Source organism: Mobula hypostoma, chromosome 5 (genome assembly GCF_963921235.1).
Source record: "Mobula hypostoma chromosome 5, sMobHyp1.1, whole genome shotgun sequence".
In the NCBI taxonomy this organism is placed as follows: Eukaryota; Metazoa; Chordata; class Chondrichthyes; order Myliobatiformes; family Myliobatidae; genus Mobula; species Mobula hypostoma.
In genome coordinates this window covers 103,570,668-103,593,858 of record NC_086101.1, presented here as the reverse complement: position 1 = coordinate 103,593,858, position 23,191 = coordinate 103,570,668, and the positions used below count along the sequence as shown (strand labels likewise).

General features: G+C 44.7%; 1 protein-coding gene across 1 annotated transcript in view; it reads right to left on the bottom strand.

Annotated features, from left to right (window-relative positions):
• Positions 1 to 9,249: 9,249 nt before the first annotated feature.
• Positions 9,250 to 23,191, bottom strand: part of dvl2 (dishevelled segment polarity protein 2) — an 82,179-nt gene continuing 68,237 nt past the window's right edge. Inside the window, exons 10-15 of the mRNA XM_063048680.1 lie at positions 22,467 to 22,534; positions 19,831 to 19,965; positions 18,597 to 18,728; positions 15,597 to 15,773; positions 11,063 to 11,290; positions 9,250 to 10,268 (exon numbers count right to left, since the gene is read on the bottom strand). Of these exons, the coding sequence (XP_062904750.1) occupies positions 9,853 to 10,268; positions 11,063 to 11,290; positions 15,597 to 15,773; positions 18,597 to 18,728; positions 19,831 to 19,965; positions 22,467 to 22,534 (1,156 nt within the window). The 3' untranslated portion in view covers positions 9,250 to 9,852. The remainder of the gene's footprint in view (positions 10,269 to 11,062; positions 11,291 to 15,596; positions 15,774 to 18,596; positions 18,729 to 19,830; positions 19,966 to 22,466; positions 22,535 to 23,191) is intronic.

Genomic DNA, 23,191 nt, shown 5'->3' with positions numbered 1-23,191 from the left:
AAATCATCGGACAAAGTCAGCATGGATTTGTGAAAGGAAAATCATGTCTGACGAATCTCGTAGAATTTTTTGAGGATGTAACTAGCAGAGTGGATAGGAGAGAACCAGTGGATGTGGTATATTTGGATTTTCAAAAGGCTTTTGACAAGGTCCCACACAGGAGATTAGTGTGCAAACTTAAAGCACACGGTATTGGGGGTAAGGTATTGATGTGGATGGAGAATTGGTTAGCAGACAGGAAGCAAAGAGTGGGAATAAACGGGACCTTTTCAGAATGGCAGGTGGTGACTAGTGGGGTACCGCAAGGCTCAGTGCTGGGACCCCAGTTATTTACAATATATATTAATGACTTGGATGAGGGAATTAAATGCAGCATCTCCAAGTTTGCGGATGACACGAAGCTGGGTGGCAGTGTTAGCTGTGAGGAGGATGCTAAGAGGATGCAGAGTGACTTGGATAGGTTGGGTGAGTGGGCAAATTCATGGCAGATGCAATTTAATGTGGATAAATGTGAAGTTATCCACTTTGGTGGCAAAAATAGGAAAACAGATTATTATCTGAATGGTGGCCGATTAGGAAAAGGGGAGGTGCAACGAGACCTGGGTGTCATTATACACCAGTCATTGAAAGTGGGCATGCAGGTACAGCAGGCGGTGAAAAAGGTGAATGGTATGCTGGCATTTATAGCGAGAGGATTCGAGTACAGGAGCAGGGAGGTACTACTGCAGTTGTACTTGGTGAGACCACACCTGGAGTATTGTGTGCAGTTTTGGTCCCCTAATCTGAGGAAAGACATCCTTGCCATAGAGGGAGTACAAAGAAGGTTCACCAGATTGATTCCTGGGATGGCAGGACTTTCATATGAAGAAAGACTGGATGAACTGGGCTTGTACTCGTTGGAATTTAGGAGATTGAGGGGGGATCTGATTGAAACGTATAAGATCCTAAAGGGATTGGACAGGCTAGATGCAGGGAGATTGTTCCCGATGTTGGGGAAGTCCAGAACGAGGGGTCACAGTTTGAGGATAAAGGGGAAGCCTTTTAGGACCGAGATTAGGAAAAACTTCTTCACACAGAGAGTGGTGAATCTGTGGAATTCTTTGCCACAGGAAACAGTTGAGGCCAGTTTATTGGCTATATTTAAGAGGGAGTTAGATATGGCCCTTGTGGCTACGGGGATCAGGGGGTATGGAGGGAAGGCTGGGGCGGGGTTCTGAGTTGGATGATCAGCCATGATCATAATAAATGGCGGTGCAGGCTCGAAGGGCCGAATGGCCTACTCCTGCACCTATTTTCTATGTTTCTATGTTTCTTTGAGAGGTAGAGCAAGCAGTTGGAAGGCTGAAATGAAGGAAGAACACAATAATGAGAGCTGTGTTAGACTGAAAGTAAGGCAGGTAACAAAGAACATTTACTCAGACATTTGGATTAACATGGCAGAGGGAACGTTATTGACACAAGTTGGACACTGAACTGGAGCAGGAGCTGGATGACCTCCGGATCATTCGGGAGGTTGAGGTGTTTATAGGTAGTAGCTTCAGGGAGGTAGTTACACCAAAGGAGCAGCGCACAGGTAATTGGGTTACCGCCATTCGAGGGAAGGGGAAAGGGCAGACAGAGCAGGGTTCCCCTGTGGCCATTCCCCTCAACAACAAGTATACCGATTTGGATACTGTTGAGGGGGATGACTTACCTGGGACAAGCTGCGGCAGCCGGATCTCTGGCATTGAGTCTGGTTCTGCAGTGCAGAAGGGAGGGTGGAAGAAGAGGAGAGTGGTAGTGATAGGGGACTTGATAGTTAGAGGTACAGAAAGGAGGTTCTGTGGTTGTGACAGAGACTCCTGGATGGTTTGTTGCCTCACAGTTGCCAGGGTGTCTCTGATTGCATGCATGGCATTCTGAAGTGGGAGGGTGATCAGCAGACATCATGGTACACATCGGTACCAATAACGTAGGAAGAAAGACTGAGGAGGTCCTGAAGGGTAAGTATAGAGAGCTTGGTTAAGAAATTAAAAAGCAGGACATCAAGGGTGGTAATCTCAGGATTGCTACCTGTGCCATGTGCCAGTGAGGGTAAGAGAGACGGGTTACACCTGAACTACAAGGGGACCAATATCCTTGCGGGGAGGTTTGTTAGTGCTATTGGGGAGGGCTTAAACTAGATTTGCAAGGGGATGGGAACCAGAGTGCCAGAGCAGATAGTGGAGTGGAGGTGAAAGTAAATGTTAAAAGTTCATGCAAAGTCACAAATAGAAGGGTTGTGTGTGGTGGTAATAATCTTCTGAGGTGTGTCAAGGAGTATTGTGGGGAAGGCTAACAAGCTGAGGGCATGGACTGACACATGGAATTACGATATTATAGCCATTAGTGAAACTAGGCTGCAGGAGGGGCAGGACTGGCAGCTTAATGTTCCAGGGTTCTGATGTTTCAGATGTGATAGAGGCAGAGGAATGAAGGGTGGGGGGGGGGGGCAGGTGGCATTGCTAGTCAGGGAAAATGTTACAGCAGTGCTCAGGCAGGACAGATTAGAGGGCTTGTCTACCGAGGCCATATGCGTGGAGTTGAGAAACAGGAAAGGTATGACTACATTTATGGGGTTGTATTATAGACCACACAATAGTCAGCGAGAATTAGAGGAGCAAATCTGCAGACAGATAGCAGACAACTGCAGAAAACAAAGTTGTGTTGTGATAGTAGGGGATTTCAATTTTCCACATATAGAGAAGATGAGCACGTACACTAAAAACAGAATACTGCAGTGCTACATTTATTCTATCCTGACTTATGGAAGTGAATGTTGGGCTATTTCTCCAGCAATGGAAAAGAGACTAGAAGCAGCTGAATTATGGTTCTGCAGGAGACAATAAGAGAAAGACAACTCAGATTCCTAGGACACATCATGCGGAAAGATGAACTAGAAAAACTCACACTCTCTGGAAAGATTGAGGGGAGCAAACCTAGAGGAAGACCTCGGCTTATGTACATCAAAAGCATAGCCAGGTGGCTACACATCGAGGAAATGGAAGTCATCCAAAAAACGAAGGATAGATCTATATGGAAAACCATGGTCACCAAAGTCCACATTGGATATGGTACCTAGACAGACATATTGATTGGGATTCCCATACTGTTAAAGGTCTAGGCGGGTTAGAGTTTGTAAAATGTGTGCAGGAAAGTTTTCTAAATCAATAATAGAGGTAGCAACTGGAGAGGATGCAATATTAGATCTCCTATTAGGAAACAAGTGAGGGCAGATGACAGAACTGTGTGTAGAAGAACACTTTGGTTCCAGTGATCATAACACCATTAGCTTCAACTTGATCACGGATAAAGATAGATTTGGTCCTCGGGTTGGGGTTCTAAACTGGAAAAGGGCCAAATTTGAAGAAATGAGAAAGGATCTAAAAAGTATGGATTGGGACAGTTTGTTCTCTGGCAAGGATGTGATTGGTAAGTGGGAGGCCTTCAAAGGAGAAATTTTGAGAGTGCAGAGTTTGTATGTTCCTGTCTGGATTAAAGGCAAAGTGAATAAGAATAAGGAACCTTGGTTCTCAAGGGATATTGCAACTCTAATAAAGAAGAAAAGAGAGATGTATGACATGTATAGGAAACAGGGAGCAAATAAGGTGCTTGATAAGTATAAAAAGTGCAAAAAAATACTTAAGAAAGAAATCAGGAGGGCTAAAAGAAGACATGAGGTTGCTTTGGCAGTCAAGGTGAAGGATAATCCAAAGAGCTTCTACAGGTATATTAAGAGCAAAAGGATAGTAAGGGATAAAATTGGTCCTCTTGAAGATCAGAGTGGTCGGCTATGTATGGAACCAAAAGAAATGGGGGAGATCTTAAATGTTTTTTTTTGTGTCTGTATTTACTAAGGAAATTGGCATGGAGCCAATGGAAATAAGGCAAACAAGTCGTGAGGTCATGGAACCTATACAGATTGAGGAGGAGGATTGGAGGATAGCTCACGTTGTTCCATTGTTTAAAAAAGGCTCTAAAGGAAATCCCGGAAATTATCGGCTGGTAAGTTTGACGTCAGTAGTAGGTAAATTATTGGAAGGAGTACTAAGTGGTAGGATCAACAAGTATTTAGATAGACAGGGACTTATTAGGGAGAGTCAACATGGCATTGTGCCTGGTCGGTCATGTTTAACCAATTTATTAGAGTTTTTCGAGGTTACCAGGAAAGTGGATGAAGGGAAGGCAGTGGATGTTGTCTACATGGACTTCAGTTAGGCCTTTGACAAGGTCCCACATGGGAAGTTAGTTCGGAAGATTCGGTCGTTAGGTATACATGGAGAGGTAGTAAATTGGATTAGACATTGGCTCAATGGAAGAAGCCAGGGAGTGGTAGTGGAGGATTGCTTTTCTGAGTGGAGGCCTGGGACTAGTGGTGTGCCACAGGGATCAGTGCTGGGTCCATTGTTATTTGTCATCTATATCAATGATCTGGATGATAATGTGGTAAATTGGATCAGCAAATTTGCTGATGATACAAAGACTGGAGGTGTAATGGACAGTGAGGAAGGTTTTCAAAGCTTGCAGAGGGATTTGGACCAGCTGGAAAAATGGGCTGAAAAATGGCAGATGGAGTTTAGCACAGGCAAGTGTGAGGTATTTCACTTTGGAAAGACAAACCAAGGTAGAACATACAAGGTAAATGGTAGGGCACTGAGGAGTGTAGTAGAACAGAGGGATCTGGGAATACAGATACAAAATTCTCTAAAAGTGGTGTCACAGGTAGATAGGGTTGTAAAGAGAGCTTTTGGTACATCGGCCTTTTTAAAATCAAAGTATTGAGTATAAGAGTTGGAATGTTATGGTGAGGTTGTATAAGGCATTGGTGAGGCCGAATTTGGAGTATTGTGTACAGTTTTGGTCACCAAATTACAGGAAGGATATTAATAAGGTAGAAAGAGTGCAGAAAAGGTTAACAAGGATGTTGCTGGGACTTGAGAAACTGAGTTACAGAGAAAGGTTGAATAGGTTAGGACTTTATTCCCTGGGGTGTAGAAGAATGAGGGGAGATTTGATAGAGGTATATAAAATTATGATAGGTATAGATAGAGTGAATGCAAGCAGGCTCTTTCCACTGAGGTTAGGGGAGAAAAAAAAAGAGGACATGTTTAAGGGTAAAGGGGGAAAAGTTTAAAGGGAATATTGGGAGGGGGGGGCTTCTTCACACAAAGAGTGGTGGGAGTGTGGAATGAGCTGCTAGATGAGTGGTAAATGCGGGCTCACTCTTAACATTTAAGAAAAACTTGGACAGGATGATAGGTGTATGGAGGGATATGGTCCAGGTGCAGGTCAGTGGGACTCGGCAAAAAATGGTTCGGCACAGCCAAGAAGGGCCAAAAGGCCTGTTTCTGTGCTGTAATGTTCTATGGTTCTATGAAGAAAATAATGGGAGTTTCAGCAAGGCAATAAGTTAAAGGCAGCATTCTGCGTGGACAGGATCAAGTTCTATACCACGGAATCCAGCCTCCCCACCATGGACTGTCTACACCTCTCGCTGTCTCGGTAGAGCTACTAGTGTAATCAAGAACCCACCCACTCTAAATGTAGGCTTTTCTCCCCTCTTCCATCGAGCAACAGATATAAAAGCCTGAAAGGACGTATCACAGGGCTCAAGGATGGCTTCTAACCAGCATCATCCAGGCCATACTCTCTTCACTGCTACCATTGGGCAGGAGGTACACACCACCAGGTTCAGAGTCCCGTCCCTTCAGCCATCAGACTCCTGAACCAGCGTCGATAACCAATTTGAACTGATTCTGCAACCTATAAACTTACTTTCAAGGTCTCTTTGCAACTTATGTTCCCAGTATTATTTTTAATTTGCAATGTCTTCTTTTGCACATTAGTTGTTTGTCTTTGAACAAGTAATTTACATCAGTCTTCACTGTGGAAGTATGTCAGAAGTTCAAGAGTGTTAGAGGCAGAAGTGAGTGCAGTTGCTATTATTAGGGAGATGGTGCTTGGGAAACTGAAAGAGGTAGCTGAAGAGATTGTGGAGGCATTCGTGATCTTTCAAGAATCAATAGATTCTGGCATAGTTCCAGAGGACTGAAAAATTGCAAATGGCACTCCACTTTTCAAGGAGGGAGGGAAGCAGAAGAAAGGAAATTATAGGCAAGGTAGCCTGACCTCAGTGGTTGGGAAGATGGTGTCAATTAAGTTTGTGGCTTCAGGGTAATTGAAGGTACTTGATAAAATAGGCTGTAGTGAACATGGTTTCCTTAAGGGAAAACCTTGCCTGACAAAACTGTTGGGTCAACATTGGGACTGCTTCTTTTTAGGTTGTACGTTAATGATTTAGATGACAGAATTGATGGCTTTGTGGCCAAGTTTAGGGATAATACAAAGATAGGTGGAAGGGGCATATAGTGTTGAAGAACAGGGAGGCTGCAAAAGGACATAGACAGATTGGGAGAACGGGCAAAAAAGTGGCAGTGTCAGGAAGTGTACGGTCATGCAGGTTGATCAAAGGAATAAAAGCATTGACTATTTTTGAAATGGAGAGAATTAAAAAATCTGAGGTGCAAAGGAACTTGGGAGTCACTGTGCAGGATTCTCTAAAGGTTAAACTTGCAGGTTGAGTTTGCAGTGAGGAAGGCAGCATAAAGGTTAGCATTCATTTCAACAGAATATAAAAGCAAGGATGTAATTATTAGGCATGGGTGAGGCCATTGCTATTGTAAAGGAAAAAGTGCAAGGCAAACTGAAGGTCTAAAGGTGGGTAAGTCACCTGGAGCAGATAGGCTACATCCCAGAGTCCTGAGAGAGGTTGAAGAGAATACGGATGCATCGGTCATGATCTTTCAAGAATCACTTGATTCTGGCACGGTCCTGGTGGACTAGAAGATCCCAAATATCACTCCACTCTTTAAGAAGGGAGGAAGGCAAAATAAAGGAAATTATAGGCCAGTTAGCTTAACCTCAGTGGTTGGGAAAAGTGTTGGAGTCCATTATTAAGAATGAGGTTTCAGGGTATTTGGAGACTAATGATAAGTCAAAAGTTAGCATGGTTTCTGTGAAGGGAGAACTTGTCTGACAAATCTGTTAGAATTCTTTGAGGAAGTAACAAGCAGGGTGGACAAGGGAGAGGCAGTGGATGTTATTTATTTGGATTTTCAGAAGGCATTTGATAAGGTGCCACATACGAGGCTGCTTAACAAGATAAAATCTTATGGTGTTACAGGAAAGATACTGGCATGGATAGAGGAATGGGAATAAAAGGGGCCTTTTCTGGTTGGCTGCCAGAAACTAGTGGTGTTGATCAGGGACCACTACCTTTCACACTGTTTTGTCAATGATTTAGATAATGAAATTGCTGGCTTTATGATAAAATTTGCGACGATACGAAGATAGGTGGAGGGGTGGGTAGTGCTGAGGAAGCAATGCGATTGCAGCAGGATCTGGGAAAAAAAAGTGGTAGATGGAATAGTGTGTTGGGAAATGTATGACAATGCATTTTGGAAAAAAAAGGAACAATGGTGTAGACAATTATCTAAATGGGGAGAAAATTCAAACTTCAGAGGTGCAGAGGGACTTGGGAGTCCTTATGCAAAACTCTTAGAAGGTTAAATTATAGGTTAAGTCTGTGATAAAGGCGGCAAGTGCAATGTTGGCACTTACTTCAATGGGAATAATATAAAAGCAGGACCCTGCAAAATCCAGAGGTGGTTCACCAGGAAGGTTCCGGGATTAAGGGGGTTAACATATGAGGAGCATTTGGCAGCTTTGGGCCTGTACTCACTGGAAAAATTGAGGTGTGACTATTTAGAATAGAGGTTGGGTAAGGAGGAATTTCTTTAGACAGAGTAGTAAATCTGTGGAATGCTCTGCCATAGACTGCAGTGGAGGTCAAGTCTGTGCATATACTTAAAGTGTAAGTTGATCGTTTCCTGATTGGTCAGGGCGTCAAAGGATATGGTGAGAAGGCAGGTGTGTGGGGTTGAGTGGGATCCGGGATGGCAGAGCAGACTTGATGAGCCGAATGGGGTTGATGAGATACAGGATGATGGAGCAGACTTGATGGGCCAAATGGCCTAATGGCTACGTCCACACTAGACTGGACAAAATCTGTAATTGAAGCCTTTTCTCTTTGTTTTGACCCTTCGTCCACACTGAAACAGCGTTTTCCTCCCCCGAAAAGAGCTTTTCTAAAACGCTCTCCAGAGTGTGTAAATCTGAAAATGCTGGTTGGGCGGTGTAGTGTGTACAGGGTAAGCGGAGCTTTTTAAAAACACTGTCATGACGTGCCGGAACAGATGGTGGTGGCAGTGCGGCATTTCATTGTTTTCTTGAACGCATATAGCATTCTTTATAGCAGTCGTGGATGTCATTGGATTTGGTTTGGCATGACTCCCAGTCCATGTTCTCCACTGCTTCGTTGACTTTGTAGTCGTTTGTAACTTGCAGAAGCAGCTCGACTTCATCGTCTGTCCAAACATAGAAGCCCGGTCTGCTTTTTCCAGCAGAGGTTTTTTTTGTATTCCTCAAAACATTGTTGAAAACTTTCTTTCGCTGTTGTTGTAGGTACTCTAGTTTTTGACCAACGGAAATAGCGCAACGCCGCCGCAGAAAGAGAAATAGTATACTGTTTCCTCTTTGCTTGTTTTCTGTAGATGTGTCCTACGCATGCCCAGTAGGAGGAGATTCATCCAAATACCCATTTTAATGTGGACGGAGGTATTTTCAAAAATGCCTGCTGTGGACGCTTATTGTTCTTACGTGAAACTGGCGTTTTCAAAATTATCCGGTCTAGTGTGGACGTAGCCCAAGGCAGCAGAATAGGGTTGAGGGGTAAAAATGGATCAGCCATGATGAAATGGTGGAGCAGACTTGATGGACTGAATGGTTTCACTATGTTCCTATGTCTTATGATCAGTCTTTGTTTATGTAGTTTCATTAATTTTATCTTATTTATTTATATTTTCTGTGAATGTCTTCAAGGACATGAATCTTAAGGCAGTGTATAACATATACATACTTCGATAATAAATTTACTTTGAACTCCCTGAATTCCTGGCTCCTCTCCTCACTTTAGATGCCCCTTTTAACTTGTATCTGCAGCCCAGCTACCAACTTCCTCTGGCTCAACTTTGAGCTTTGTTTCACTCCTGGGAAGCACCTCGACATGGTTCTCTGTATGCTGTTGGGAGGATCAAGGATCGAGCCAGACCAGGGCTAATACATTCCATACCTTGGACAACAATTCAGATTTCAGTTGGGTAAAACAGAACACCACAGACAAGGTTGAGTTTGCTATAAAGACGTAAGTCTAAGTTTCTTTTTATTTTTCTTTAAAGAAACAAAAATCAATGCAAACTTGCACTAACAAATTGATTATTGCTTTCTTCCAAAAAAAAATTCCAAAAACATAATTGAATTACTTGTTTTCTAAAAATTATTAAAAAAAGTTGCCAGACCTTTCACATTCCTCTAAGTGACACTGTAAGGCATGGGAGGCTAGTGAGAATCTTTGCCCTCTTGGAATGCTGTGCGAGTGGTGATGTGAAACTCCTTATGGGGAGTTTAGTGGGGTAACTACTGTACATTCCGGTTTTATTTTGCAGGTGAGGTTTGAGTTTATGATGCAAACTCTGCAGGTAGGAGGATAATACTAGGTCTCGGTTTATAATACAAAAAAATGGATAAAAAAGGCTAGAATTGCACTTGTTAATTGTACTTCAATTAAATTATACTAAGACGCAGTTTGTGTTAAAATACTTGTCTGGGTCTCTGCTCCAGCGCAGATCGTGGAGCTGAAGTCCAGGACTCATGAGGAACGCTCAAGCCTGGCCTTCGGGATTTCCACCGGAGTGATTTCCGGCGTTCCGAACTGGGTCACATAACGTCCACAAAGAACTCGCTGGGATTGCCCATGGCCATGTGGAAGGACTGGCGGCTGGCGGTCAGCTCGGGTGGAACAGAGCCCAGGTCCCGGACAGGGGGAGCCCCTGGGGGTACAGTGGCAGAGGGGGGCTGGGGCACCATCATCACCATTAGCGGGTTGTATTGGAGGGGTACGCCAGGAGGCGGAAAGGCATGCACAGAGTGGTGGGAGCGGACACTGCCCACCACCGAGTGGTGGTGGCTGCGGTGGCTGTGCTCACTGGCTGCAGGCTCCCGCCTCGCACTGCTCCTCACCGAATACTCTGATTCACTGCCGCTGCCTGACTTGGAATCCACCGCCTTGCCGTCCTTGTCCTTGGTGGCCCGTCGCTCGCTCTCGCTGCGGTTTGACCCACTACTGCGGCTCCCTGTCGGGGAAAGGGCAAGGACATTACTCCCAGTTATCACTACAGCCACACAGCACAGTAATGGGGCCCTTACTTGTCCCATTCTTGCTGCTCAGCATACACCTCTCCAAGCCGAAGCCCGCCACCTCTCTGTTAGTTAGGGTCGCAGAAACAGACCCTTCGGCCCAACTCGTCCATGCTGAACTCTGACCTGGTTCCATTTGCCTGCGTTTGGCCCTCCCTACCCAAGTCGCTGTACAAGTGTCTTTTAAATGTTCTTGATGTACTCAGCTCAGCCACTGCCTCATTCCAAACACCCAACACCCCATGAGAAGTTATTGCCCCCCAAGTCCAATCACAGACTTCCCAACCCTGGGCAAAAGGCTGTGACGATGCATCTTATCTGCAGCCCTCATGGTTTTATAATTCGCTTTGAGGTGCCCTTCAGGAAAAGCAATCCCAGCCTATGCCCAATCCACAAGTTCCAGCATGACCATTCATCTCATCTGATTTTATTCTCCTCCCTGTTGTGCAAGATACTCCCTCCAGCACCCCATCAAGCAGCTGTGATCCAGATTTCAACCACCCTGAGATCCCCTCTAACATTTCTCACCCTCTTGGCACTGAGTGGGACCACCAGGCTAATGCATGGTGATGAAGTGCAGCAGGGACAGTCCCTCTCTCAGCCAAGGCTGTACTCCACTTCAGGTCCCTGGATAAATCCAATGGTACACATCCCTGCAACCCCCAGCCCTTTGGAATTCCTAACGAGCTGACAGCCTTGGGTCTGCCCGGAGCACAACGGCGTCACTCACCTTCACTGTGCTGGCTGCCTGCACTGCCACCCCCTGCGTAGCTGTAGGTGGTAAGCTCATGGTAGCTGGGGGGCTGTGTGGAGTAGGGGTGCGGTGGAGGGTAGGGGTACTGGAAGGAATGCATTATCGGCCAGGCGGTGCTGCCTGGGTGTGGGAGCGGTGCCAGCGTATCCTGATCAGAGGCACCGCTCGATCCATCGTTGTCGTTCAGTGAGAGGTTGGCCAGGTCTGCATCGAGAAGGAATAGGTTAGCTCATCGTCAACATGGTCAAATGCAGCACTCACTTCACTGAGGCATACCTCCTCACTCTAGATACACATCCTGCCATCATTGCTGCTACACTCACTCTACAGATGCTGGACAATCACCCTGCTACGTACACACATAGCAGCAACAGCAGAGTAGTACCAGTTGTTTTAGTAATGGTGCATGCCGGGCCGCACTGAGACACTTGAAAGCCTACACATAGGAGGGACAATCAATTCACTGCAGGTATACTTGCCGTTATCAATCTGACGTGGCTCATACTGCCTCCCCCCACCCCCAACCATAGATGGGAACTGTAGGTGAAAGGGAGTAAGTGGGGTAAACTGAAAAAAGATGAAACGTCTATCCCACTTGGTACTGGTCAACAGGCTGGCACCCTCTCGTGGACCATTGAAAGAAGCAGCTTCTCTGTGCCTTCATGGCTAGCTGATGTCGAGGGCAGGGGGCTGCGAATTGCGTAGTCAATCAACTGGGCGTCCTACGCATTTGCCATATTTTCACAATTGATCTGATATGGTTTCCTACCCTTCCCCCCCACCCAACCTCACCTCGCTCCTCCAAAGCCATCAGTTTTCAAGTGACTTTGATTATTTCAAAAGCTCATTGTTCTTGATTTCTCTACGCAGTCATTACAGCAGGACAAGACCGACATAGAGTGGATGTTTCCAGTAGTGGTAGAGTCAAGGACTAGCTATTCTAACATGGGATTATGGTGCTGACTCCATTGCTATATGGTAAGAATATTCAAGGGATGGTTATGGTTAGTAAGTTTGCAGATGACACTAAAATGACACTCTGGGTCAACGCCTGGAGTTTAAAGTCTTGGGGTCAAAACTGGAAGTCAAGGACCAAAGTTAACATTCCTGGAGGTGGGAGGCCTGATGTCTGAGAGTCTGGGCCTGTCAGAATGTATGAGTGGGAGGGAGAAAAGGGCCTGTTTTCCTATTGCTGGTTTATTTTGCTGCTCTTGCTCATGTTGTTCTGCTGAACACAGCAGGCATGCTATGTTGGTGCCAGAATATATGGTGACACTTGTGGGCTGCTCCCAGCAAATCCTTAAGTTTTGATGGTTGTTGACACATATGACATATGTCACTGTGTGGTTCGATGTAAATAAATGAACCTGAATCTAAAATAAATAGTATAGTGGACAATGAAAGTTACTTTAAAAAAAAATCATCAGCTGAGTAAAAAGGCCAAGATGGCAAATGGAAAAGCTCACATTTATCTGAGCTAAATTCCATTTTGGAAAGTCAAATGCAGGTAGGACTTTCACAATGAATAGCAGGGCCCTGGAGATAGAGGTACGTAAAATCATAAAGAGCAGAGATCATTCTTAACCCCCTTTCCAGATTGGGGCATAGGTTAAAGGTGAGAGGGCAGAGAGTTAATGAACTTGAGGGGCAACTTTTTGTTTACAAAGGGTGGTATCTATGTGGAATCAGCTGCCAGAGGAAATGGTTGAGACAGATACAATAACAACTTTTAAAAGACAGTTGGACATGTACATGATTTTGAACTAGCTTGGATGGAGCATCATGGACCAGTTTGGCTGAAGGGGTTATTTCTATGCAGTATAACTCTGTGATGTGTAAGATTCTGGAAAGGTATAATAACAACAGGGTTGTTGTGGTGGGAGATCTTAATTTCCCAAATATTGATTGGCATCTCCCTAGAGTGAGGGTTTTAGAAAGGAAGGAGTTTGTTAGGTGTGTTCAGGAAGGTTTCTTGACACAATATGTAGATAAGCCTACAAGAGGAGAGGCTGTACTTGATCTGGTACAGTACTGGGAAATAAACCTGGTCGGGTGTCAGGTCTCAGAGGGAGAGCATTTTGGAGATGGTGATCACAATTCTACCTCCTTTACCATAGCATTGGAGAGGGATAGCAACAGACAAGTTGGGCTAACTTTTAACTGGAGTAAGGGGAAATATGAGGCTATCAGGCAGGAACTTGGAAGCATAAATTCGAAACAGATGTCCTCAGGGAAGCGTACTGAAGAAATGTTTGCGTGGGGTTGTGTAGATACGTTCCAACAAGACAGGGAAAGGATGGTACGGTACAGTACAGGAACCGTGGTGTACAAAGGCTGTAGTAAATCTAGTCAAGAAAAGAAGAGCTCACAAAAGGTTCAAAAAACTAGGTAATGATAGAGATCTGGAAGATTATAAGACTAGCAGGAAGAAGCTTAAGAAAGAAATTAGAAGAGCCAGAAGGGACCATGAGAAGGCCTTGGCGGACAGGATTAAGAAAAACCCCAAGGCATTCTGCAAGTATGTGAAGAGCAAGAGGATAAGACATAAGAAAATAGGGCCAATCAAGTGTGACAGTGGAAAAGTGTGTATGGAACCAGTGGAGATGGCAGAGGTACTTAATGAATACTTTGCTTCAGTATTCACTACGAAAAAGGATCTTGGCGATTGTAGGGATGACTTGCAGCAGACTGAGAAGCTTGAGCATGTAGGTATTAAGGAAGAGGATGTGCTGAAGCTCTTGGAAAGCATCAAGTTGGATAAGTCTCCGGAACCGGATGGGATGTACCCCAGGCTACTGTGGAAAGTGAGGGAGGAGATTGCTGAACCTCTGGCAATGATATTTGCACCATCATATGAGGATGGGAAAGGTTCCAGAGGATTGGAGGGTTGCAGATGTTGTTCCCTTATTCAAGAAAGGGAGTAAGGATAGCCCAGGAAATTATAGACTAGTCTTACTTCAGTGTTTGGTAAGTGGATGGAGAAGATCCCGAGAGGCAGGATTTATGAACATTTGGAGAGGCATAACATGATTAGGAATTGTCAGCATGGCTTTGTCAAAGGCAGGTCGTGCCTTACGAGCCTGATTGAATTTTTCTTTTTGAGGATGTGACTAAGCACATTGATGAAGGTAGAGCCGTAGATGTAGTGTATATGGATTTTAGCAGGGCATTTGATAAGGTACCCCATGGAAGGCTTATTGAGAAAGTAAGGAGGCATGGGATCCAAGGGGACATTGCTTTGTGGATCCAGAACTGGCTTGCCCACAGAAGGTAAAGAGTGGTTGTAGACAGGTCATATTCTGCATGGAGGTTGGTGACCAGTGGTGTGCCTCAGGGGTCTGTTCTGGGACCCCTATTCTGTGATTTTTATGAATGACCTGGATGAGGAAATGGAGCTGCTACGCAAGTTGACTTTGTGGTTAAGAAGATATACGGTGCATTGAGTTTAAGAGGCAAGAGGTAATGTTGCAGCTATATAGGACCCTGGGTCAGACCCCACTTGGAGTACTGTGCTCAATTCTGGTTGCCTCACTACAGGAAGGACGTGGAAACCATAGAAAGGGTGCAGACGAGATATACAAGGATGTTGCCTGGATTGGGAGCATGCCTTATGAGAATAAGTTGAGTGAACTCGGCCTTTTCTCCTTGGAGCGACGGAGGATGAGTGATGTCTTGATAGAGGTGTACAAGATAATGAGAGGCATTGATTGTATGGTCAGAGGCTTCTTCGCAGAACTGAAGTGGCTAGCATGAGAGGGCACAGTTTGAAGGTGGCGAATTTATGGAATTTGTTGCCACATGCAGCTGTGGAGGCCAGATCGTTGGGTGTATTTTAAGCAGAGATTGATAGGTTCTTGATTAGACACAGCATCAAAGGTTACGGGGAGAAGGCCGGGAACTGGGGTTGAGGAGGACATTTAAAAAAAAAGAATCAGCTATGATTGAATGGCAGAGCAGACTCGATGGGCCAGATGGTCTAATTCTGCTCCTATATCTTATGGTCTTATGGAAATGTATCCTATGTGCCTCTGGTTTCTAGAGCAGCCCAATGGTGAGCCGTTGCCTCACTGCTTCAGAAACCTCAGTTCAATCCTGACTTCTGGTGCTGTCTGTGTGGAATGTTCATGTTCTCCCTGTGACAGTGTGGTCCAGTTTCCTCCCCATTCCAAACACTTGTGGGTTATTCAGCCACAGTTAACTTACAGGGGAATTGAATTGCCTTGCAAGTTTAGATTGATTTGATGGGCCGAATCAACTCCTTATGTTGCAAAGAAAGGTGGAAATTTTAAGGCTCTGAACCCTTGTTATAAACCATTTTCTATCTCTCTGCTGTACACAATCCTTTGGCCAACTTAAACACTTCAATCAACTCTTGCACTGCGGGGAACGTATATGCCAAGTGTCCTTGGGGTTTAACCCTCTCAGACCCAACATCCATTTTGTGAGGCTGACACAGAATTCCGCATCTCCCATCCCCAGATCACACCGAGGCTCGCTCTCCCTCACTCACAATTCTCACAGCCACTGAAGTCCCCAAAGATGTAGTAACACTGTTCTGAGAAGGTTATTTTGTTCACTGTGTGGCGGATGAAGCCAGCCTTCAGCAGGTTGCTGGCATACTTCCTGGCTTCCCTGCGGTCCTGGAAGCCCTCAATGTGGTGGTAAAGCCAATCGACGACATCAGAGCCTGTGGACAAAAGTGTTAGTGATAAAACAAAGGAGCCAGAGAATATTGAAAATACTCGGCATATCAGGCAGCAACTGCGAGGGGGGAACAGGACCAACTTTCTTCAACCCAAAATATAACAGTGCCAGAGACCCATGTTAATCCTGACTCAGACAGAAGAGATTCTGCATATGCTGGAAATCTCAAGGAACTCATTAGGAATTTCGGAGAAATGGGAGTTCCTGGGATGTGGTCCGATGGGTTTATCCTGGACAGTGGAGGGGAGGTGATCGCACATACACACAGCATCAGTATTGGGCATCAAGCACATTGCTCGGTGATGAGTTTGATGGTTTTCTTTTCAGAAGGGTTGAGAGGGATAACAGATCAGCACTGATGGAATTTCAGAATGGACTCAAAGGCCTGACAAATTCTGCTTCTATGTCTTATGGATGCCATCTCAGATTTCCAGCATTTGAAGCTTTCAGACATACATTGGACAAAGGAAGAGAGAAGAGCAAACAGCCCTGCATGGGGGCTAGTGCCCCTAAACAGGGTCCCAAGGAATAAAGGGTCGAGTCTGGAACGTTCACGCTGTGACCCTGTTAATCCAAAAGGAGACCAATCCTGACATTACACACCAGACCAAGTGATCCTGCGGGTGGTAAAAGGATAAACCCTCGGCCCACTGGAGATCACGAAAATTGTTAGCCACAACATCGAAGGCTTCAGCCACAGTAAAGCAGAAATCCTGGCAAACTTAAAACCAGACATCTTGTGCATACAAGAAACTCACAGGCTGAACAGCCAACCCTATGTGCCAGGAATGCACTTGGCTATTAACACCCCTAGCTAAACTTATGGAAGTGCAATCTTTGTTGAAGATGAATCGATAGTAATGAGCACAGAAAACATCCAAGCTGGCTCAATGGAACTTCTGAAAGTTGAAACAAAACACAAATATCATCTCGGTCTACAAACCCCCTAATGAACCATTCATGTGGCCACCTAACCTAGATCTCCAGGACAAAATGTACCTCATTATTGGTGACTTTAATAGCCATAGCATCACTGGGGATACAAAGATGACAATGCAAATGGAGAAGAAGTTGTTTAACAGCCTTGAGCTACTATACGAGTCGAAGGACACCCCTATCTTCACAAGTGCCTGATGGAGAAAATGATACAACCCAGACCTTGCCTTTGTAACCTCGGCAAGCTCCAACCTCTTCACACGAACAGTCCTCCAACAGATACCCAAATCCCAACATTGTCCAGTCCAGGTAGAATCCCTTCCAGTTCTGAGATCTGTACCATCAAAGTACCTATCAAGATTTAACCTGAGGAAAGCGAATTGGACATCTTTCACAGAATCCCTTGATCAACTTATCGATACCATACCACCAGAACCTGATCATTATGATGAATTTGTCTGACTAATCTGGAAAGTAGCACAGCAGAACATACCTACAGGCTGCAGAACCAAATATATTCAGGGATTGACTAGTGATATCAAGCAAAGTTACGATGAGTATGTCAACTTATACGACCAAGACCCGTTTGGTCAAGACACAACTGAAATGGGAGAGTCAGTTCTGTCCCTACTGAGCCAAGAGAGAAAACAGCGTTGGCAGGAACTGATAGAAAACACAGTCATGACCAAGAACAGTAAGAAGGCATGGGCAACTGTTTGGAAACTCAATTCAGACAATAGACCACCACAGTGAATTGCTGCCGTAACACTCAATCAGGTTGCCCACCAACTAATACTAAATGGTCAACCAAATAACAAGGAACGGAGGAGGCAAAAGAAAAAGCAACATCAGGAGATGGAGTCAGGTCTCTCAAATGGGAATAACAAGTTCCTACCTCTCACCCTAGAAGAATTAAAGGATGAAGTATCACAGCTAAAATCCAACAAAGCTGCTGGCATAGATGGGATTCTTAATGAATTCCTTAAACATCTTGGACCCAAAGCACTCCACTGGCTTCTGTCTTTTTTTAACTGTTGCCTGAGATCATTAAAAATACAGTGGAGTTGCTCTCCTAAAACCTAATAAAGACCCCAACATTCCTAAAAATTACAGACTGATTTCCTTGCTCTGCACCCTCTATAAACTCAATGAGAGACTCATACTGAAAAGAATGAGTCAAAGATCTTCTAACACCAGACCAAGCCGGGTTCAGGCCAGGCCCCTCTTGCTGCGGTCAAGTCCTGAACTTAACCCAGTATATTGAGGATGGCTTTGAAATGCAACAAGTTACAGGAGCAGTATTCGTTGACTTAACAGCAGCATACGACACTGTGAATCACAGAGGTCTTCTACTGAAATTATCTAAAATGTTAAAAAACGAAACCACAGTCAAAGTAATAAGAAGCCTCCTAGAAAATCGTGGATTTTATGCAGAAATGAATGGAATTAAGAGTAGGTGGCGTCAAACAACTCTAGAGTGGCTGGCTGTCTGGTGTGACGATAGATATATATATATTTCATTAGTGCAGTGAAGTTACATACCAATGTTGCCAAGGGACAGGGACAGAGTGAAACAAGTTTTCCAGTATCTTACAGGAAGTTCAAGATTACCTTACTGACAGGCAGAGATGAGGAAAGATTGCATCACACCAGGCTACTACAGTGTTAGCATGAACACCAAACCCTCCCTGACGAAATGGGGCTGGGAGTTAGTGCACTGATACCTTCCCAAGTCAGAGCCTGTAAGACACACATTTAAGTACAAATCTGCTTCCAAGATAGGGGGAATTTGACAACATTTATCTTGTGACCACAGCGATGTGAACATCTTACATACTGGGGAATAAACATCCACGAACAAACAACCCACCTAAAAAGGCATTGGGAATTGTAATTTTCAACCACATTCTGTCTCGAACCTCAAGGCCAGACTCTGGGGAAGCCATGGCCTTGGCAACGGACATCATATCTGTGTGGATTGACAGATTGAAGTCATCAAACCCTGCAGAAAAATTACGAAAAAATGATTAGTAGACAAGAACGAACAAAGATCAAGGCTGTTCACTGCATTTACTCCCAACTTTCCACCTGTCACCATGAACCCTCACCACCCAGGAAAGGCCCTCTTCTCATCAGGGAGGAGGTACAGAAGCCTGAAGATGCACAGTCAGTGTTTTAGGAACAACTTCTTCCTCTTCACCATCAGATTTCTAAATGGTCCATGAACACTACCACACTCTCTTTTACACTTTTGATTTATTTATAATTTCTTGTTGCAATTTATAGTAATTTTACGTATTTCACTTTACTTGTCACAAATCAACACATTTCATAACAAATTATCAGTGATAGCAAACCTGATTCTGATTCACCTTTCAAAACCACATCATCAACTCATCAGCTCTATAAAAAATAGATGAGCTTTATTTGCCACACGTACAATCAAAACATTAAAAGGTACAATTAAATGTGTCATTTGCGTTAATGACCACAGACCAGAGATGTGCTGGAGGTAAGTGTCTCCAATGTAGCATGCCCATGAATTACTAACCCTAACTCCATAGGTCTTTGGACTGTGGGAGGAAACCGAAGCATCTGGAGGAAACCCACAGGAAGAACGTATAAACTTCTCAGACAGCAGCGGATATTGAACCACGATCACAGACACTAATAATATTATGCTATTGGTTCCCATCTTATGTCTGCCTCACCCACTGAGCACAACCCTGTTGTTCCACTTCTGAGGGGTGGAATCATGGAGGAAGGACCGTTCCTTTGTGACTGCAGTCCTGGCCCTGGTCCTTAAGCTGGGAGCAGTAGGGGTGTAGGCTATGTGCTTTATCCTGGAGAATTGTGTTTGACCCTATGAATGAGGATGTTACAGCGACGAGAGGGCATTAGATACAAATATCGGTTGAATAGGGAGTAGTGTGACACTATCACAGTGCCAGCGACATGGGCTCAATTCCACTACCGTCTGTACATTCCACATGGATATTACTGTATGGCACAGGCCGGTGCAGGTTACCACACTCTCCTTCTCCCTGCCCCCTACAATTTCTGCAGAGTTTAACTTTCCTCCCCACAGCGAGGAAGCCACTCACGCTCTGTTTCAGTTATTGAGCTGCTGGAAGTTATGGTACTCATGGACGAGCTGGCACCGTAGGCTGGATATGCTCCGGTCATGGCCACAGAATGCGAAACCCAGGCCGCAGGATCAATGGGTCTGATTGGCTCATCTACAAAAAGAGGCACAGAAAATCGCATCAGTGAGGGGAGGGGAAGGAGCAGGGGGAGAGACAGTAAAAGCCCAGGGAGGGAGTAAAAATCAACATTGGCACTCACCACAGGATGCAGCTAACAACACAGTAACGTAGCGACATACCAGCACAACGAAGTCCTCTCAGTGTGATTCTTCTCAGATATGGGACTGACCCTCCCACCCCCCGACGGGATTGACCAATGGGAGTGCCACACCCTCAATGGGTGCCCTGTGTGTGTGAGCACCCTACATTGAGTGTCCAGAGGTTAGGAAAACAGACAGTTTGTCCCATTCCAGATCTTATCCTAATTCAGCATACTCCTCCTAACGGAGTAACCAGACAGGGTCTTCTATCAGAGATATTACAAACAATTATCCAATACATCCCCACATTGAAGGGAGCTTTACTCTAACCCATGCTATGTCCCTGTCCTAGGAGTTTTGAACAGGAAAGTGCCTGACAGCAACTGACTGTGTATCCAAGTCACAGTCTCTCTGCCCTAGGAGTGTTTGATGGGACAGTGCAGATGGAACATTATGCTTTATCTGCATTTATTTTCTGTGCCTGGGAATGTTAGATGGGTCAGTATGTATACAATGTCTCCAGACTGGTGCATCTAACACTCCCAGGTACAGAAAATGCAACATAGATAATCTGTACACAAGCCTATACTGTGACTGCCATGGGAACATTTTAATGGGACAGAGTTGAGGGAGCATTAAGCTGTACCCAAAGGTAATTTGTACCGCTCTGGAAGGACGTAGGGGAAGTTATTTGAAGCTAAGCCGTACCTTGGAGAGTTTGATGGAGAGCTTGGTCCTGACCCTAAACCATGTTATTTTGACATTGTACAAGACATTGATGAGGCCAAATTTTGACAATTGTGTTAAGTTCTGGTCTCCTGCCTACAGGAAAGATATCAAAAAGATTGAAAGAGCGTAGAAAAAAATGGCAAGGATGTTGCTGCAACTTGAGACCTGTGGTATAGGGAAAGACTGAATAAATTAGGACATGCACTTTGGTAGTAAAAAACAAATGCGCAGACTATTTTCTAAATGGGGAGAAAATCCAAAAATCTGAGCTGAAAAGCGATTTGGGAGTACTTGTGCAGAACACCCTAAGGGCGAATTTGCAGGTTGAGTCGCTGGTGAGGAAGGCAAATGCAATGTTAGCATTCAGTTCAAAAGGTCGAGAACAGGGGAAGTGATGCTGAGGCTTTATAAGGCACTGGTAAGGCTTCACCTTGAGTATCGTGAACAGTTTTGGGCTCCTCATCTTAGAATATACGTATTGGCATTGGGGAGGGTTCAGAGGAGGTTCACAAGGGTGATTCTGAGAATAAAAGGGTTATCATACAAGGAACGTTTGATAGCTCTGGGTCTGTACTCACTGGAATTTAGGATGATGGGGTGGGGGGGGCAATCTAATTAAAACCTTTTGAATGTTGAAAGGCCTAGATAGAAAGGATGCTTCCCATGGTGGAGGAGTCTAGGACAAGAGGGCACAGCCTCAAGTTAGAGAGGTGTGCACTTAAAACAGAGATGCGGAGAAATTTGTTTAGCCAGAGAGTGGTGAATTTGTGGAATCTGTTCCCTCAGGTAGCTGTCGAGGCCAGGTCATTGGGTGTAGTTAAGGCAGAAATTGATAGGTTCTTGATTGGCCACAGCATCAAAGGTTACAAGGAGAAGGCCAGGGAGTGGAGCTGAGGAGGTGGTAAAAAGGATCAGCTTTATTTGAATGACAGCAGACATGATGGGCTAAATGGCCTAATTCTGCTCCAACATCTTATGGTCTCAATTCTCTGGAGTGTAGGCGAATGAGGGACGATTGAATAGAGGTATTCAGAATTTCGAAGGGTATAGACAGGGTAAACATAAACAGGCTTTTGCTACTGAGATTGGGTGAGACTAGAGCTAGAGGTCATAGGTTAAGGATGAGAGGGTAATATTTAAGGAGAACCTGAGGGGGAACACCTTCACTTAGAGTGTGGAGAAAGCTGCCACCAGAAGTGGTGGATGTGGCTTTGACTGCAACATTTAAGAGAAGTACATGAATGGGAGGATTATTGAGGGCTATGGTCCAGATGTAGGACCACGGGACAAGGCAGAATAATGGTTCAGCATGTAGTAGATGGGCCAAAGGGCCTGTTTCTGTGCTGTAATGCTCTATGACACTACATTGTCTCTAATGTGATTAGTTAAGTCAATAAATGTTTTGATTGAGCCATTCAAGATGTTACTTACATAAGTCCCAATGGTGGAGGTGGCACAGAACATTCTGCTCTTAATTAAGGCGGAAGTTACTAGTTTCCTGATTGGTCATGGCATCAAAGGATATGCTGAGAAGGTGGTGTGTGGGGCTGAGTGGAATCCGGGAGCAGACTCAAGGGGCTGAATGGCCTAATTCTGCTCCTGTATCTTATGGTCTCTTTCATGCTGTGAAAAGTTAAGTCTTTGAATGGATGTTGTGATACTTACTTCTGGGCAACGTAAAATAACCCTGAGGCGATGGGTCCCAGCACTTGGCAACAGTTAAAATGATTGGCCTTAAAACAGGAAAAGCACACAGATTACTGTTGAACAGAGTCACTAAAAGCAGTGAAGATGCAGCACAGAGCACAATGGGAGATTGGAGAGGGAAGGATAAGAACATTGACAGATTTACAGATCCAGAAAGGTTCAACCACTCAACGCACGGTTAAGACTTACTCATCTCTCTGAGTATGGGTGGGGGGGGGAGGTGGTCAACACGATTCATCCCCATTGCCATGTCAAACTGCCGGCTGAGCAATGCAACACCAACGAACGTATATGGTGACATAAACGCACTTAGATAATAAACTTGCTTTGAACTTCCCCTCCATTTCCCACATGGTCCCGGCTCTGACATATACTTAGAACAAACACACAGGCCCTTTAACCCACAATTTTGTGCCTATCCTTTAACCTACTGCAAGAGCAACCTGACCCCTCCATCCCCCACAGCCCCCTATTTTTATTTCATCCATATGTAGATTTGTAGGAACATAAGAGTTTCTTCAAATGTCCCTAAAGTATTTGCCTCTAGGGATAAAAAGTCTCTGGCTATCTACTATCTATGCTTTTCATTTTGTATGTCTATCAAATCAACTCATTCACCTTTGCTCCAAAGAAAAAAGATCTAGCTCTATGTGGAGTTTGCTGCCTTTTTGCCCACCATTACA